The sequence below is a fragment of the Dendrobates tinctorius genome, unplaced genomic scaffold (assembly GCF_039654945.1).
Source record: "Dendrobates tinctorius isolate UK_male_01 unplaced genomic scaffold, ASM3965494v1 ptg000071l, whole genome shotgun sequence".
Classification (NCBI taxonomy): Eukaryota; Metazoa; Chordata; class Amphibia; order Anura; family Dendrobatidae; genus Dendrobates; species Dendrobates tinctorius.
In genome coordinates, this window is record NW_027361739.1 from 5,045,365 (window position 1) to 5,063,822 (window position 18,458).

The window sequence follows — 18,458 nt, forward strand, 5'->3', positions numbered from 1 at the left end:
CACGATTGTATCTCTCTCATCCGAGAAATCACCCTCTTATCAAACTCAGAGAATGTGATCAGAGTGCTTGGCTCATTCCAAGGTACGGCTCTGATAGCTGAACTGTAACAAGCCATATCCCTGTATGATTATCACATAACATGGGCAGAGTTTTAGTCTCTGGAAATAACGAAAAACAGGTTTCCACTTATTGGCGGCAAGCAGTGATCTTGAGAACTGCCAAGGAATTTGTGCACAAAGTATCATTTATCATTACATTATTATATAATTCTTATTTTAGAAAGCAGAAATGAACATGTCGGCACAAACTACATGTCTTGATAAGCCCAAATTATTCTAGGAGTGGTAATAAACTTGGAGGTGACTGGTACAGAGTCTGATTGGACTGGTACAAATCTCAGGGCTGAAGGTGAAGGGGCAAACTAGGGCTGGCAAAACCCATATAACTGAAAACTAGTGCACCTCATCTTTCAGGAGTAGGATGGTGCACACAACGGCAGTGCACGGGGCACAGTGTGTACAGACTCCTAGATCATACACACAACAAGGGAAGATGATGAGTAGGAGGCTGCATAGATGAGCCTTGCTGGGGAGGGGGCAGCTGAATTTAGGGAGGATTCTCTTACCTTGTCTCATGGCTCTGGGATTGGTTGTCTGGTGACATCCAGCTTTCCTCTCCTTGTCATGATCAGGGGGCAGAGTATAAAATGCCCAGCACCTCTTGTCCCCCCAAACAGGCACTCAGCAAGAGGACAAACCCAGCTTCTCATGGGATGCTCCTCACTTTCCCACCAAGGTCTCCTGACTTCCCCACCACCTCCATCATTCCCCCCATGGACGGGCTCAATACACTGCACTTCCTCTGGCTCTTCTCCGCTGCCCCCGTCCTGGCAGGTTACCCTATTTGGTGGTAAGAGTTTATTGTCTACCTTTATTTTATGAAATATTTTCTATATCCGGCACTTGGTATGGTCTACTTGGCAGAGCTGAGTTTGTCATTTAGCACAACTTATGATGATATCACAATACCCTATGAGCAGCATAGGGAATCTTCTTGTATTATCTGAATGTGAGCGTGATCATGATGGCGGCTACATGGCACACTCAGCTCTGCTACATCTGCACTGTAGGAAATAGATGCCTAGTGTCTGGCATGGCTCCCGCTGAATCCTGATAATGGGAAATGGTAGCACTTGCTTCGCTTGTAGTATTTCAGCTTTTTCTTAGGATTACGTTGCGCAATTCAGACATTTTAATAAAAATATCACAGCGCAAAAATATACACACCCCAATATATAAAGAAAACACATTCAGATTAATGGCAAAATAGTGTCTGGTAGATTAGAGATCATGGAGCCAACGTAACATATGTAAAAACAGAACGGTGCGCCCCAATGATTGGTCTACGTGCATAGTATTCGTCAGTTTTCACTTTATCTTTCTGTGGTGTTTTTTTACATAATTATATATTACATATAAATATATGGTAATAAAACGTTATTTCAGGGCGGAAAATAAAACTTCATGGTTCTGCCCCAATTACAACTCGCGAGCAGGAACGCTGCTGGGATTACTGTAATCCTCATAGAAATCTATTCATCAGATTTTTGTATTTCTCCAGGATTATAGTAAAAAAAATAATGCTATATATCACATCAAAGGAACTGAATTCTTGTATGCTGAAAAGTAACTTTCTGAGGATCTGTACAGACTGTGAATGTGGCGGTGAAGCAGACCCCAAATATTGCCATAGGCCCCCATTAACCCGATAAAGGCCAGAAGAGTGTCCTTTGGGTTGGTATATGTCAGTATACTTCCTACTTTATATTAGAGCACTTTACTATGTAAAGGCTTCCTGAATACATACACTGGCATAGAGGAGGTCTAGGTCAAGAATATCTCCGGCATAAATCTCTAATGTAAAGGTCGCAGTGTGAGTAGAGCAGAGAAAACATTTTGATCATTTTCAGGATCCTTTTGCTGTCAGTGAATGGAACGATTTTTATACAGATGCTAAAAAAATTATATCAACCCAATACTTACGCCTGAGGATTGTCTCAGTTGAATAACATGGTAAAAAGAACCTCGGCTGAGGCATTGTAACAAAAAAGGACAAGATCCATGCTGCCTGGCTTGGTCGGGACTGTTTTGACTTCTTGATATAAACCTTAAATTTTCTCATTCACTGACAGCAAAGATTTGATTGCATCAATTCTTGATATAGATTCTGTGCCTTCAAAGTTTGCAATTCATCTGACCCTAAAAATTGTTCTAGATGCTCTCTAGATGTGAAAAGTGGGCATGGTTTTCAGCAAGTGGGCCTGGTCTCAAAGCTTAAGGTCTCACGGATAGAACATGTCCCCACCATAATCTATGGAGCTGTTCACACGTCTGAGCTTGTTTTGCAGACCAAGTGTCCTCCAAAAAATGACATCCGTTCTTAATCCGCGTCTTGGATCAGAATTACCCATACAAATCTATGGGACTGTAAAAATCATGGCCAACACACGGATGTCATCAGCATGCAGTGCATGATCGACATTGTGCAATGGATATTTGTCATTTATTTAAGTCACTGATGGTAAAAACGGACACCTTGACCAAAGTCGGATGAAAATCGGAACTTTTTTTTTTTGCGTATGTGAAAAATCACTGAAGTCTGAATGTACCATGAACACAATTACTTAATCTGGCTTCACACAAGTTTTGTATTCTCATACATGCAAAACATACCTTTTTTTATTGTGCTAGATCCATTTTGCGTCCATACATCAGTTATTATAATCCACGTGTCATCTGTTTTTATCAAATGAAACAAACAAAAACCTAAAATAAAAGCTTGTCCTATCAACAACCCGGTGAGAAACGGGGAGTAATGGGATGTCACTTAGATGGCACCTGAGTGCTAGCCTTTTCTTTTTACAGACCCGTTCACTTAAATGAACAACATGGGTCATGGTAGGACAGTTCCTCCGGTTTTTTTTTGGGCAGACAGTCGGTCATTTATCTTGTCATACACAGATAACACGTGCCTGAATGAGCCCTCAGAAAAAAGCTAGAAAACGGCACAGATTTTCTGGGCTTTAAAGACATATTAAGGGGGTGTAATTCTTAATAAAAATGGTGAAAATCTGTGCTCAAAATTACTGTAGTAATTCTACATCCCTTGAAATACACATAGATGTAACGCGCCTGATATTGTCAAAACGTGGAAGCAAAAACAGGCCAGATAATTTTATTTCTATAGCGCCAACAGATTCCGCAGCACTTTACAATTAAATGGGGACGTGTACAGACCATGGACACAATATAAATAAATAAATGATATATCACACAAGTCACCTGCGTAATGATGGAACTGGTGATTCCTGCTGAGATGAGTAGAGATGATGATGCATCATTTACATCAAACATTTGAAAAACAGAAGACATAAGCAGTGAATTTTGCCTAAAACTTCCTCGCTGCATCTGCACCTTACAAACCCATGAATGGCCGCCAATGTTATACATGATGAGAGCTGGTCTTGCCTAGCGGTGCTTCACTCAGGCTCCTAGGAATCTCCACTATATGATGTCTATATGGGATATATTAATAGTTATTTTAATAAGACATCCTCTCCCCTTTTGTTAGCACCATATTAAAGATCAGATGTTGTTTTAGAAACTCTGCACATATTTGAATCATTGTATAAAATCAGTGATTAATGCTTTGCATTAAATTCTTCACTGATCAATACAGAAGATTGATCCCAGTCAGAATGAAGGTCAGTGGAGCTAACCTGCAGTACCAGGCAGTACCATACAAACAAACAAGGCGCTGTTGTTCCTGTACCTTGATTGCCTAAGTTAAGAGTAATTTTACTACTGGCCAGGGGCATACCAATAGTGGGTGAAGGGAGAAAATCACCCCTGGGCACTGCAGCCGAGCCTATATGAAAGACCAATAATATTAAAGGCCTGTGAAAGTTGGAGGCTGAGTTGGATATTATGCATTTAAGCTCATGAACGTCACCTTACTCAACTGCTACTGGCAAATCCATTAATGAAGATTAAGATCACCTTATCATGAGCCCAATACCTGTTATGACTTTAAAGAAGCCCTCCTCCCATCAAAGTTTTCATCCTCTAAATATATTGCAGTCATCATATTATATAGCACTGTGTTCTTACTATTGCTCATTTTGCCTTTCCACCCAGCTAATTCTTCTCTTTTCTTTGCTCTATGTAGAAATAGAAAGTCTCTTATTCCTTCATTTATTTACCCATCTTCAACTCCTGACCCAGCTGCTCCCTCTTCCCCCTGCCAGGGACTTTTGCAGTGACTCATGAGTTATGCAGGGAAAATTGACCTCCTGTTTCTACACAGAGCTTAGAAGAATTCAGCTAGTCAGTTTTTAATGGTGTCATAGACATATGGTTACATAGACATAATGTAAAGAGAAGAATTAGCTGGGTAGAAAGGCAAAATGAGCAGTTGTAAGTACACAGTGGGATATAATATCATATGATGACTGAAAAATATTAAGAGGATAAAAACTTTGATGGGAGGGCTTCTTTGACGTGAGGATGTGAGACACCAAATCTCCAGTGGTGCTATGCAGGGAAATAAGAGATGGCTGTGGTACTGCTGTGTGGTCTGTGGTCCCCTCTTTTCCAGCAGTCAGCCCCATACCTATAACCTATAAGAAACTGGATTTGGAAAAAGAGCATACTCTTATCAGACGCCTGGATTGTGTTGAAGACTCGACACACCTTATTTTCACTTCAACTGAAAACACAATTTTATATATTTTCTAATGTATAGGCAAAAAGCAAACAAACAGTTTTTACAATGGTACTCTATGGGAGATATACAACTTTAAATCTAGGTTATATAAATTAGGAGCGTACATCAAAAGGACTTTGAGCAGAAGTTTATTTGTACAGAATGAGAATAAGAGTTCATGCTGACGATCATACCACAACTGTTCTGTACAGCACCGTAATAGGGTTGTCATAGAGGTGCACGAGGTCTCGACTGGGTTTCCAGTTACCGTACCTCTGTACGAATCCAACAGAAATAAAAAAAATTGTGGCATGATCCTTCAGACTCCATATGTATCTCAGCACTAGTCAGTCCATCTCCGTGTGCTTAAGACTGGTGCTACATTGCGACATGTCACGCTGCCAAGTATTGCTAAGTGTTGCTGTTACATCGCAGAACAATGCAAGTGACTGGGGTCTCACTGAGACCCTGAGGGTAGGGCAACCATGACCAGCAAGTCACAAAAAAACATATCCAGTTGAAAGTTTTGAGACCTCCTAGCAGCACTACCCCGAGGTCACAATGAGACCCCACTCACTTGTATTGTGCTGTGGTTCAGCAACAACGCCTTGCAATCTTTGGCCATATAACTTATGTAGCTGCCAAAGTCACCATGTAGCCCCAGCATAAGTCTTCGGAAAGCTCAGGAGAGGACAGAAATTTGAGCTGCTTTGGTTAGATCAGATAGATCAGAATAGAGGACTGTCTTTATCAATCTGCAGTTTTGTGCAGGCATTTGAGCTGACAGATATCTGTGGTCGTCACTGGCCCCGCTCACCTCCCACTGTAAAAGGAAACAATCAGATTATCACTCTAAAATTCCAGATATTCATTATGAGCATATGATCAGCACCATGGCTCAGTGGTTAGCATGGTGGCTCAGTGGTTAGCACTGTTGCTTTGCAGAGCTGGGGTTGTCTGCAGTGAGTTTGTATGTTCCCACAATGTTTGCGTGGTTTTCTTCCGGGTACTCCAGTTTAATCCCACATTTCAAAGACAGAATTTAGATTGTGAGACCCAATGCGCACAGTGATGATAATGTATATAAAGTGCTGCGGAATATGATGGTGCTATATAAGCAAAGGCATAATAATGATGGGAATATACTATACAGTATTTAGTCACACTGGAATGAATACTCTACTAGTACTGTTTTGGTATATGTAACATCTGTAATACCATAAAAACACTTTTTGACAGAGTGATCAATGAGTGGAACAGTGATCAATGAGTGGAACAGGCTGCCACAAGAAGTGGTGAGTTCTCCTTCAATGGAAGTCTTCAAACAGAGGCTGGACAGACATCTGTCTGCGATGATTTAACGAATCCTGCTTTTAGCAGGGGGTTGGACCAGATGGCCCAGGAGGTCCCTTCCAACTCTACCATTCTATGATTCTATGTGAGAAATACAGGTTTCAGCACCTTGATAACCAGAAGCATCTTTTTTCTGGTTACATAATCACAGTTGGCACTGGCGCCATGACCTGACAAAAGCAAATTCCACCCTACACATCCGGTGAAGCAGCTACTCGCCTATTCATGGCATCTTGTTGATCTTCTTGAGGTGTCTCAGGCTGTGGTCAGGGACTTGTGCACTGGCCGCTCTATAGCCGGTGATGAATGTTTTACTGGTGGATTATGTAGTCATGGATGCCTCATTACAATAAAGTTGCAATGTATCTTTCTCACCAAATCTTGAATATTTGGTCAGACTATAAGACATGGCTACCACACCGACCTGGATGGATGTTATTAACCCGAGAAGGATTACCCCAGCTGCATGAAGTTGGATGGGTTACCAATAGGTAATATCCGGGGCATCTTAATCCTTCTTATTGTTAGAGGATTAGGCTGTGGGATGATCAGTATTGTCTAGAAAGGCTCTGTCTGGTGGGACACACTAAGGATATGGGGGTCTTAAGCCCTATGTAATGAGGTCTCCCTGAGGAACAGGAGAGTAAGATCGCTTATGCATTTAGTGTGTCCGGCTCTTAGCATCTAAGAATAGGTTATATGTACATAAATCCTTAAAATCTCTAAACTACATTGTTATCCAATGGTTAGAAATTGTTTCATTTGTGACTTCATGATAAAATGACTTGTAGAAGAGTCTAGAAGGAGCTGAAGCACGGAGAATTATGTTGGGACACGAGTATCAACATAAATGAGGTTAGAATCACAACTCAGGTCGTTTCCTTAATCTTGTTCGTTACTTACGTTTACCACCATCAAGACGAATTCCATTATGAAAACTGGATATTGCATGCCTCTATTGGTCTCTAGGTAAATCCTGTTGGGGACTCTACTGATCACTCATATACTTTTTAACTTCTAGTATTCGGGAATTATCTCTGACTTTAGGTGAAGATTGGTGCTTTCTCTTCTGGACCTCATAGAACTGAAGTGGTCTACCTCTATGGCACATATATGGCCAAACAAACCCTTCTTTGCACCGGTTGTAATACTGGGAATAATCCACAGACGTACATTTTTCATATACATGTTCTATCCATGTTTTTCACAGATAGAATATGTTCCCATCAAAGTCTATGTAGGTGTAGCTTATGACATGTCCATCTTCTTTTGCAGACAGAGTGATCTGCAGAAGAAAATTGAGACATGTCTGTTTTTCTATCCTAGATATGGATCAATCACTCCCATTCAAATAAATGGGTCCATGAAAACAAAAGGACAGCATGCAAATGACATTTGTGTGTCATGCAATCCAGTTTTAAATTGTTTAATGAATAGGAGAAACTTGGAATTTTTTTTCTTTTTTTTGCATGCGACAAAAAACAGATGCCACACTGATGGTAAAGTGGACTGTTGGGCAAAATTAAATGAAAATTTAATCCATCTCACTGATGAAAAATGGTCCCTTTTGTCTTGTATTCCTAAGGGTTCTTTCAGATGTCCGTGCTCATAGGTCTGACATTGGATCGCAATGCACAGACTGGCAGCGCATCTCCCGACCCCGAACGTGACGGCTTCATATATTTCCATGTCGTGTCGGGAGATGTACTGTCAGTCCATGTATTGCGTTCCGAGATCGGACTGATGTTTACGGACATCTGAAAGAGCCCTAAGAATGATCTTAAGATGTTTTTGGAAATATGGGACAATTTATGAAATTTAGCATGATAAAAAATACTGCAGCCTGGCCGACTGCAACCAATCAGATGGCAGCTATCAACTTTCCAATAGCATCTAGAAAATGAGAGTTGCAATCAGATTGATAAGTTATAACATGATCTTTCTCCAGACAAAGTAAATTTTCTTGTACTTTTCCAACCGCAGGTCCCTAGCCGTTGGTCAGCATTACAGTTCTCTTGGATCACAGCCCATTCTGTGTGGATCTATACCAGGTCTGGTGCCTAAGCAAATACGATTCTGTCGAAATTACATTGAAATCATGCCTAGTGTGGCAGAAGGAGTGAAATTGGGGATCCAGGAATGCCAACATCAATTCAGGGGCAGGAGATGGAACTGTACCACTATTCATGACAGCCTCGCCATCTTTGGACCAGTACTCGATAAAGGTATAAACTGAGCATTGTGTGGTGAGCCACACTTAAATACTTCACGACAGTCATTATACCAAGATATATAGCAAAGCGTTCTAGATGAATAGATATCTACATTATAGTTATATATAATATAGAGGAATGGCTATTGACCATGTATTATCTCCATACAGTTTCAGCATAATGCCATACACTTATATTTAGAGAGGAGCAAATCAATTTGATGCATATTGAATTTGTGTAATATTTTTGGCAATTTGCTGAACCCGCGCAAAATGGAGAATTTGCAATTCACATCACATGAATTGCCTAAAATGGCCAACAAAATTTGACTCATTGCAGATTACATCAACCAGAATTGGCTCAAATGACCTCAGGTGCGGACAGATGAGCTTCCCCAGTATACATTCCAGCTATCACATGACATGGTATAGCACAGCCTATCAGAAGGGAATATCATAGCCTGAGGAGATCTCACGTGGCATAACAATGTCATGTGAGCCTTGGGAACAACATCTGTATGGGAGGGGAGCATAGGGTATTTTTATTTTACAAGGGGGAATATAGTATTTCACAAGGGGTCAGCTACTACTAGGCCTAGTTTAAGGTAGTATTTGAGAAGTTTGTGTACATTGCATTTATTTTGCTCCTTCACATTTGGTGGATCATGCGGGGAAACACAGCCCTGACTTCTATGTTTTGCCTTGACTCCCTTTTTCTGACTGGTTTTTCAATCACCTCAGGATCATAAGGACATATACTGAGACCCATCACATAGGCAGCGAGATGAGCAAGTTCCCAGAGATGACAAGAGCCTACGCAGGTTCTGCTCTCACACAGGCTCCCAGCTCAGTAACACTAAGTGAATGAGTGAAATGAGCTTAGTGCAGGATGAAAGGGGTTTAAGCCTCCTCCCCACTGTGAGGCTGAGAGGGGCTCTGAGCCCAGCAGGACTCTAGAACTATTCACACGCCCTTTCACTGCTCCCCCCCAGACAGAAAGGGGTCTCCACAAGCAGGGGACAGTGCACAGTCTGCACACAGTTGCCTGTTGCTACGAAATGGCAGGGAAATGGCAGTCTGGTCACACACAGGTCCCAGAGACGTCCATCATTATATCTCTAATACACTGTGACACCAGCACACAAAGGGGAATTGAGTGTCTCAGCAGGTAACTGGCTGCACTGGGAAGAGGAGGGAGAAGTTTTTAATAAGGGGCTTAATCCCTCCTCTCCATCATACAGAGATCTACACTGTGCTCTCCTGTATTCTTGATGCACATCTTTCTCGTATTTGTCCATGTACCCATCCTACACACTGGTTCTAGGGTTTTGTGTATTTTAAGCTCTTTTTTGTACTTGGCCATTTATTGCCACAGAATAAATCAAGTATGTTACTTTGTGCATGGACTTGAGAAGCATATATAGTAAATTTGTGCCCCTTTATAACAGTGTGACCAATTCCACAATTTCTTTACGAGTCAATACCCAATTCCACCAATTGTTGATGCAAAGTTGGTAGACATTCTTCTATAATTAATTATATAGTTGTACTATAATTCTATATGTGTGTTCCATTGCTATCCTTTGTCTTCTCCAGCCACCCGGGAGTCCGCCTTTGTTCATGCCATCGCTTCAGCCGGTGTGGCCTTTGCTGTGACCCGTTCCTGTGCAGAAGGCAGCTCCACCATCTGTGGGTGTGATTCCCACCATAAAGGCTCATCAGGAGAGGGATGGAAGTGGGGAGGCTGCAGTGAAGACGCAGACTTTGGGGTCCTGGTGTCTCGGGAGTTTGCAGATGCCAGAGAGAATCGTCCAGATGCCAGATCAGCCATGAATAGACATAATAACGAGGCTGGGCGAGCGGTGAGTAAACACAAGTTGAGTATGTTGGGAAGAAACAACAACTAAACTACCAAACTTACACGAGACAATGATTGACAACGAAGAGAAGATGTGAATTGTCATAGACAACAAGCCAAAGTTGCTTACTCACATTGATACATGAAGACCAATAAATACAGCTGATAATTGGATGATCATCACAATTCCTTAAAGGAAATGTCCATTTGTGCAACCAATTTTTCGTCTTGTGTTTCATGAAATGTTAATAGAAATAGGTTTCCTAATTGTCTTGATTAGATATCTATCCTACACAGATCTATGGGTTTCCATAATTACAGATAAACCCAGTTTAGTCTAATCGTGCAGTCATACTTCATATCGCTTGTCCACTACTTCCTGGTACTTTAGCAAGAAGAAAGGGACAGATGTGAGTTTGCCTGCAGTTTAAAACTACAAAAATTCTGTTTATAGCCTCTAAGCTTGGAAACACATAGGTCTACACATGAGCTGCAGCCACACAAAAGTAAAAGATATTTGTATTTTTCTCCTCATAGACCATCTTGGATCACATGCATCTCAAATGCAAATGTCACGGTCTTTCTGGGAGTTGTGAGGTGAAGACTTGCTGGTGGTCCCAGCCGGATTTCCGAGCTATTGGTGATCATCTAAAAGATAAATATGACAGTGCCTCAGAGATGTCTGTTGAGAAACACAGAGAGTCGCGTGGCTGGGTGGAGACCCTCAGGGCCAAATATTCATTATTTAAGCCCCCTACTGAGAGGGACCTTGTGTATTATGAAACTTCCCCTAACTTCTGTGATCCCAACCCAGAGACTGGCTCTTTCGGAACCAGGGGACGTTCCTGCAATGTCACTTCCCATGGGATAGACGGCTGTGACCTGTTATGCTGTGGACGGGGCCACAATACCAGGACAGAAAAACGCAAGGAGAAATGCCACTGCATTTTCCACTGGTGCTGCTATGTGAGCTGCCAGGAGTGTGTGAGGATTTATGACGTCCACACCTGCAAATGACACAGGTACAGGGAGCTATCGCCAAAACACCATACAAAACACTCTGCTAGTAACATGCTTTTGATTTGAAAAAACCATGAAAACTTCCAATGTTAGATCTTTAAAGAGTCTTATTGTATTATAAAAACATGGCTTTCAAATATGGCACCACTCTTGATGGATGATCTGTCTAGTATTGCATTTCATCCCCATTCAAGGAACTGGGCTGCAATATCATATACAACATACGGACAAGAGGGGCGCTTTAATTCCTTAAAATCCTGAGGGTGGGGGCAATTCAATAAAGATTATGCATCAGGAATACTGGTGTAAAATTCTTTAAAAAATTGCAAACATTTTGCTCATGAGGTAGTTGTGGCTTTTTGCATTTTCACACTAGTTTGAAGCTTCTCCGCCACAATAGGTGGAGCTGGGGAGGGGGTGGGACATTGCGTGGATATGTCCACATGTCAAATTCAGAAAATATGCCAGAGATTTTTATGACAGAAATATTACCCCAGTACCTGAGCCACTGAGGAGATTCAATGAATTCATTACGTGGCGTGCACCTCCTAATGAAGGATGATGTGCCATATTCATTAAGACTGGATGTCCTGTAGTAAAGCCTGTTGAGGCATATTTTAGTGTTGCTAAGTGAAGGTCTTATTATATATTCAACTAAGGCCTTGTGCACATCTCAGTTTTGTACAGTGCTGCCATAGAAGTGTATGAATATTTCATATATTAGGCCAGATTCATCAAGACTGCCATTGGTAATGCCGGTCTTGATGGAGAGATGAGATGTGCTAGAGTCAGATGCTCCTGATTCATGAAGAGGCATCTGGAGAGTCGGATGAGTGGCGTGCACTCCAGTCCTACTCCAATTCCTGCTGGCATAAAAATTGTGGCAGAGCAAACAATGCTGCTTTTCATGAGATAGACCAATGGTGGTTGCCGCGCCCTTGTCCCGCCCCAGCTCTGCATACTTTGATGAAGCTGGGAAAAAATAGTATGAGAGCACCAAAAGCCGAAGAATTTTATTGCAGCCTCGAGTTGCGCCAAAATTATGTGAGTTTTCAAAGCTTTTTAAGCCAAAATACCGGTGTAAAGGTTTTTAAGAATTGGGCCCATAGGGTCTTTTTTGTCTATTAGATTCAACTAAATGTGAGATTTTTCCTTCAGCTTTTGTTTCTGGAGGATAATTTCTCACTTACCTTGAAGTGATCCTAAGAAACGCATTTCACAGAAAAGTTTTCATACATAGTTAAAAATCCTAAAAGTTTACAGACTTATGACATAATTTCAATAGTTTTTAAGATTTGTCGCAAAAACTCTGCAGAAAAAATAAATCGGCCTGTGTAGTCAGTGACGGCGATTCAACTTCTACTGGTAAAAGCAACACTGAAAAGGTAATGAAAGTATATGACAAGAGTGCTGATTTTAGGTAGTTATAACAATTATTTATTAAAGGGGGTTTCTGGTCTGAATATATTGATGACCTATCCGTAGTGTGGGGTCAGACACCCTCACCGATTAGCTGTTACAAGGTCCGCTGACAGCCGATGTAAACACATGGAATGGAGCTGCACTGCACAGTACTATTCAGTGTGTAGTGGCTGCTCCTGGGTACTACAGAGCAGCCATAGCTCAATGTGCTTACATCTTTAAACCACCACAGCTTGTAACACCTGATCTTCAAGGGTGCCAAATGTTGAACCCCCATCAATCTGATATTCATGGCTAATCCCATGAATATGTCATCAATATATCCTAACCAGAAAACCTATTCTTTTGAACAGGAGCTGTACTGCAATGCCTGGGAATGGCCACTACACATTGAATTAGTCTGCGCAGTGCACATCAGCTCATGTGTTTATAAGGGTATGTTCACATGTTTTCTTTAGTGTGTTTGGTGGTTCTGATTGAACTCCCTAAAAACAGTAGTCAGGCAAAATCCCGAATTGGGCCATAGACTGAATAACAAGAAAGGTCAAGTCCATAGATTTCAATGACACAAATGGAGTTCAAATAAACTCCATTCTTGTTTTTTCTCTCAAAGTATCAGTCTTTCTAGATAGGCACAGAAACATAGCCTGCTGCGTTTCTGTGCCAGTCTGAACAGATGGACACTTTCAGTATATGGCCGCATCGGGGGGTTTGTCTGAATCTCACTTTAGGGGGATTCAAGTAGAATCCACAACGCACTGCAGAAAGTGCAGTGTGAATAGGGTCTGGCCGGCTGCCGCTTAAGCTTTTCACAGCTGATCGTCAGGATTATGGAACCTCTGCCTATCTGATGTTGATGACCTATATCCTAGCCAGAAAAACCATAAAAAAAAAAATCTTAACCTACACTGAAAAATGAATATCCACTCTTGAACACCATTTTTTGCCCAAATTCTTAGCTCATTAACTTCTTAATATTTGGGGTTTTGATTTTACCTATAGTTGACAGGGCAGCCACTTTTAAGGGGAGCTTACTGTATACTGTTATAAATAATACCAAAGTATGCATTATTGCTCCCTCTAGTGGTGACTCTAGGCAGCTAGTACATTTATTTTTTATATCTGTCTATACATTTGAGTTCTTTCAGAACATGGAACTCACACCTCTATTAGGCTATGTGCCCACGTAGCGTTTTTCATGCAGAATATTCCTGAGCGGAAACGCACACCCTCTTCCAGGGAAAACGCATGCGTTTTATGAAGCGCTTTTGTAAGCGTTTTTGGCGTTTTCCTATGCGTTTTTGTAATACAATTGAATGTATGCGGAAACGCGTGCATTTCCACAAAATTAATGAACATGCTGCGTTTTTTTTTCCACTTAGTGTTTCCGCAGCGGAAAAAAACGCACCATTAGCACAACATGTGCGGATTCCATTATGACTACATTGGATGCTTTTCTTAAGCGTTTCCGCAGCAGAAATGCGCATCTAAAACGCTGCGGAAACGCTTAAAAAACGCAACGTGGGCACACAGCCTAAAAATGTATTAAAATTTTGAACAGCACAGAATTTGGTCTTAAAAACAGTATTATGATACAGGTTCCAGTACTTGAATATGAAAAAAAATAATGTTCTCTTTTATCCATAGGCACCTAAAAATGTGAGTTCCGTATTAATCACCAAGACTGTCACCAGGTTTATAGGAGACTCGAACCGGAATCATGCGTTGATGAGAGAACCCAACCTGGAGGAATCTAAACTGTCACCTTAAGACTGATGGGTGTCTTATGTCATCACATTCTCTTTCTATTCTGGACATTACATCGGTAGCTGGGCTGGTCTTGTGGGTTATCCCTTATATATAGGGGACAATCAAGTGACGGGAAAATTAGGGACAAATTGGCATCTCATAAATCTAAAACTAAGATTAGATACCTAAAGATGCATGATATGGGAAGAGCAGTAGCGGAGAAGACTTCCAATGTTGTGCACTGGCTGGCGGCATTCATAAGTAATGTACCTCCATATATCAGGATTAGAGCGCTCCTGGAGTCGTGTGTCAGCATGTTTCCATGACAGGATGATGTCAGACTTCCAATGGTCCATCCAAAGCTTTCCATCTGCTTCATAGAATTTTATATTCAGAATCATTTTTATAAACCTTATTTATTACACAGTGTATATATCCTATATGCCGTAACTAAGAGTATATATAATATATTATAAATATATATTTGGATCAAAACTCCTTTGAGTGCTGTGCAGGTGGTAATTTGTTTCATATGCCAAAGTTGCTATTAATGGGGTTGTTCAAAGTTCTGTTTTCCTCATCTGTCAATGAGGCGCGTTGCCTTATATTACAGGTCTTATCCATTCCGCTGCAATCCCAGACACAGCCCACAGACTAGAGTGGCGCTGTTTATAGACCTTTCTGGTCACAAGGCTACATTGTGGTTAAGGCTTACAAAACCTACAAGAGACAAAATGAGCAAAAACCCTGCTGTAACTAAATAAGTAAAAAGCAAAAGTGCATTTAAATAAAATAGAGATCTTAGTAATACTGTTTTTGATGAAAAATAGCATAAAAGTCATCCCACCGTTGACAAGGTGACTCTGATCGGGGCGGTCCTACACTGTCTAATATTAAAAACCTTACCATGTGTCAAAGTTGACGTCAGTGTGTGAATAAGGGCAGACAAAAGGACCGGGTCGCAACCAGTGGACACCAGTCAGGGGAAGCCTTTAAATGCAATTTCCAGCTCAGGAGAGGAAGGCCACACCACGGCTTGCACAGAATGCAAACATACAAAGAAACAAACACAAAAATTGAGCTTGGCTTGAATTAGTATATACATGTAGCATATAAACGCATGTTCACATTCGCCATAAAGCATACAGAACCTACAAGAGACAAAATGAGCAAAAACCCTTCTGTAACTAGATAAGTAACAAGCAAAAGTGCATTCAAATATTACAGTAATGCGGGTGACGGTACCTCCTGAGACCTTCAATTTCATCATGAAGGTCCAGCCCCCCCTCCCCGACCAGATGTCAAACCCGTCCCGGTTCTTCTTAGGGACATCTGTGACTTCCCCATAATGGGAAAGCCACGTGAGGATGTCTACGTCAGAACGTCAGAAAGTGACTCATTACTGGTCAAAACAGTCACCTTCTTAATCCCATTTTGGCGAGACACTGCTCGTACAGCGACGTCTCGCCAGCCAGGCTCTCCCTTCTTGAGCTCATAAGACCAGAAGAGTTCCAGCCCCTCCGGTTGAACGAATCTGACGTAAAAAGAACTTGATGTAAAAAATAGTAGGGTACCAAAAGGATGGATCAGGGCGAAGATGTCCACCGTCCTGAAGCCTCTCTTCTATCTTGGAAGGTGGCCAAGCCATGTCTTTCCAGGCACAAAGACAAATCCACCTCTCTGCCCTCTGCAACGATCGACCGCTCTCCCTTTTTAAGGGCCTCCAGGAAACGGCGGTGCAAAACACCGTCCCCAAAACCCAGAGGCGAGGAGACCCCCCCGAGAAACCCCCGGAGCTCCAGCCACGACCCCCGCAAAAGTACAGGGACCCGCAGCTGGGGGGATGGGCCAAACCCCCCACCTACCAACCCACCATCAGCACTCACACCATAATAATAATAATTTTATTTCTATAGCACCAACATATTCCGCAGCACTTTACATTTCAGAGGGGACTTGTACAGACGATAGACATTACAGCATAGCAATAATCACATAGATCATAACAGATACCTGTCATGATCCAGCGTGGATCTGACAATTTAAATGGATAAGTGAATTTTTTTCCCTTTGGCTAGGTGCCAAAGTGATGTGACTGCCCCCGGTGGCCATTAGAATTATTACACGTGGTGTCGTTCATTCTAAGTTGCCCCGGTGGTGGTGAGTGGTAGTGCACTTTAGTTTCTTTGGCTTAGTGCACGTAATTATAAATCAGGTGTGAGGCTCTATAAAAGAGAGCCAGGTGTGTTCAATCACTGTTGGTGATATTGTGTTCGTCATTCGGGAAGCAAGCCTGGGTGAGGAAGGAGCTGAACATGAGTCCTGCACAGCCCAGCCAGAGGGGACGAGTAGCAGCTATGTGGTCTGCAAGAAGGGCTGGCATGGCATGGTGGAGTCACAGTTTATGGTGTCGGCAGGAAGTGCTTGCATGGCTTGGTGGAGTGACGACTATGGAGAGAGTTGCACTCAGCATGCGGGACTTGGTTGCTGAGAGCTGGACTCAAGTATGCTTGACTTTTTGGGCAGGAGCTGAACTCATCTTTGGGACTCTGTTACTGGACTTCTGCAATTGGTGGTGGACTCTGCTCCAAGGCTGCACTATGGTGAAGGATCCAGTTATGGTGATGGATCCAGGTGGAGAAGATGCACACAGGTGGTGGGCTCTGTTGCTCGGAGCGTACGCAACAGTGCAAAGCTAAGTGGTGTTTCCCCTGTATTGTCATTTTCCCTCATGCGTGTTTAGTGCAGTGGTGGGATTAGTTTCCGCACCGACCAATTCCCTAGTGAGGGTTTAGGTTTAGGGCGAGCTAGGGTTTTTAGGTTCCTGTGTGTCGCCCACTGCGGAACTGGCATAGGGAACGTTAGGAGTGCAGGGACACTGGCTCAGGGGAGTTCAGGAGGTCTCCACTTCCCAATTCCCAATTGCAGGGCCCACCATTGTTAATGTTATCCAGGTTCCCCCTTTATTATTTAAATTCGCCTTACTGGAGGCGGGGATTCCAGACTACTGTATGTATAACGTGTAATACCTAAAGTTGCCAGTTGGAGGCGGCGTATCCAGCTGCACGTTTTATTATTTAAATTCGCCCCACTGGAGGCGCTGTATCCAGGGTACTCGCTGCGTCCAGACACACGTGACCGTGACAATACCAAGAGGAATGAGGGCCCTGCTCGTAAGCTTACAATCTATGAGGAGAAAAAAAAGGTAGACACGAAAGGTGGGTGATAACAGTTGCCTTCATTGTTCGGACCAGCCATAATGTTAAGTGTGTAACAGTACAGACACAGGGGGCTAATAGATGCATAAAGCATGTGGGAACATGATGTGGGGAACCTGGTTATGGTAAAACTTTTGACTCTGCCACACAGGGATAGTTAGGGTAATGTGTTGAGGTGGTAGGCCAGTCTGAATAAATGCATTTTTAGGGCACGCTTAAAATTATAGGGATTGGGGACTAATCGTATTGACCTGGAAAGTGCATTCCAAAGAATTGGCGCAGCACGTGTATAGTCTTGGAGACGGGAGTGGGAGGTTCTGATTATTGAGGATGCTAACCTCAGATCATCAGCAGAACGGAGGGCATGGATAGGGTGGTAGACAGACGAGGGAGATGTAGGGTGGTGCTGAGCCATGGAGTGCTTTGTTGGTGAGGGTAATAAGTTTGTACTGGATTCTGGAGTGGATGGTTTGCCAGTGTAATGACTGGCACAAGGTAGAGGCATCAGTGTAACGATTGGCGAGGAATATGATCCTGGCTGCAGCATTCAAGACAGATTGGAGGGGGAGAGTTTGGTAAGACGGAGACCGATTAGAAGAGAGTTACAATAGTCCAGATGAGAATGAATTAGAGAAACAGTAAGAGTTTTTGTGGAGTCAAAAGTAAGAAAAGATCGAATTCTAGAAATGTTTTTGAGCTGCAGATACCAAGAGCGAGCCAGTGATCGGATGTGGGGGGCGAATGAAAGCTCTGAGTCAAGTATGACCCCAAGACAGCAGGCATGTTGCTGGGGAGTAATAGGTACATTAGTAGAGGGAGGAAACACAAGGAGTTCAGTCTTTGACAGGTTCAGTTTCAGAT

The 18,458-nt window shown here is 42.4% G+C and overlaps 1 protein-coding gene across 1 annotated transcript; it reads left to right on the plus strand.

Annotated features, from left to right (window-relative positions):
* Positions 1-639: 639 nt before the first annotated feature.
* On the plus strand, positions 640-15,250 carry WNT3 (Wnt family member 3). Its single transcript, XM_073582342.1, has 5 exons — positions 640-910; positions 8,102-8,343; positions 9,927-10,192; positions 10,726-11,210; positions 14,278-15,250. The coding sequence occupies exons 1-4, from the start codon at positions 708-710 to the stop codon at positions 11,203-11,205; spliced, it is 1,191 nt and encodes a 396-aa protein (XP_073438443.1). The 5' UTR covers positions 640-707; the 3' UTR covers positions 11,206-11,210; positions 14,278-15,250.
* Positions 15,251-18,458: the final 3,208 nt, after the last annotated feature.

What these genes read in the sequence shown, in the direction of transcription:
- WNT3 (XM_073582342.1), top strand. Translation starts at nt 708, where the DNA reads ATGCCCAGCACCTCTTGTCCCCCCAAACAGGCACTCAGCAAGAGGACA. An exon ending in GCAGGTTACCCTATTTGGTG is followed by an intron (nt 911 to 8,101) that starts GTAAGAGTTTAT and finishes TTCCAACCGCAG; the next exon opens with GTCCCTAGCCGTTGGTCAGC. An exon ending in TGGACCAGTACTCGATAAAG is followed by an intron (nt 8,344 to 9,926) that starts GTATAAACTGAG and finishes TGTCTTCTCCAG; the next exon opens with CCACCCGGGAGTCCGCCTTT.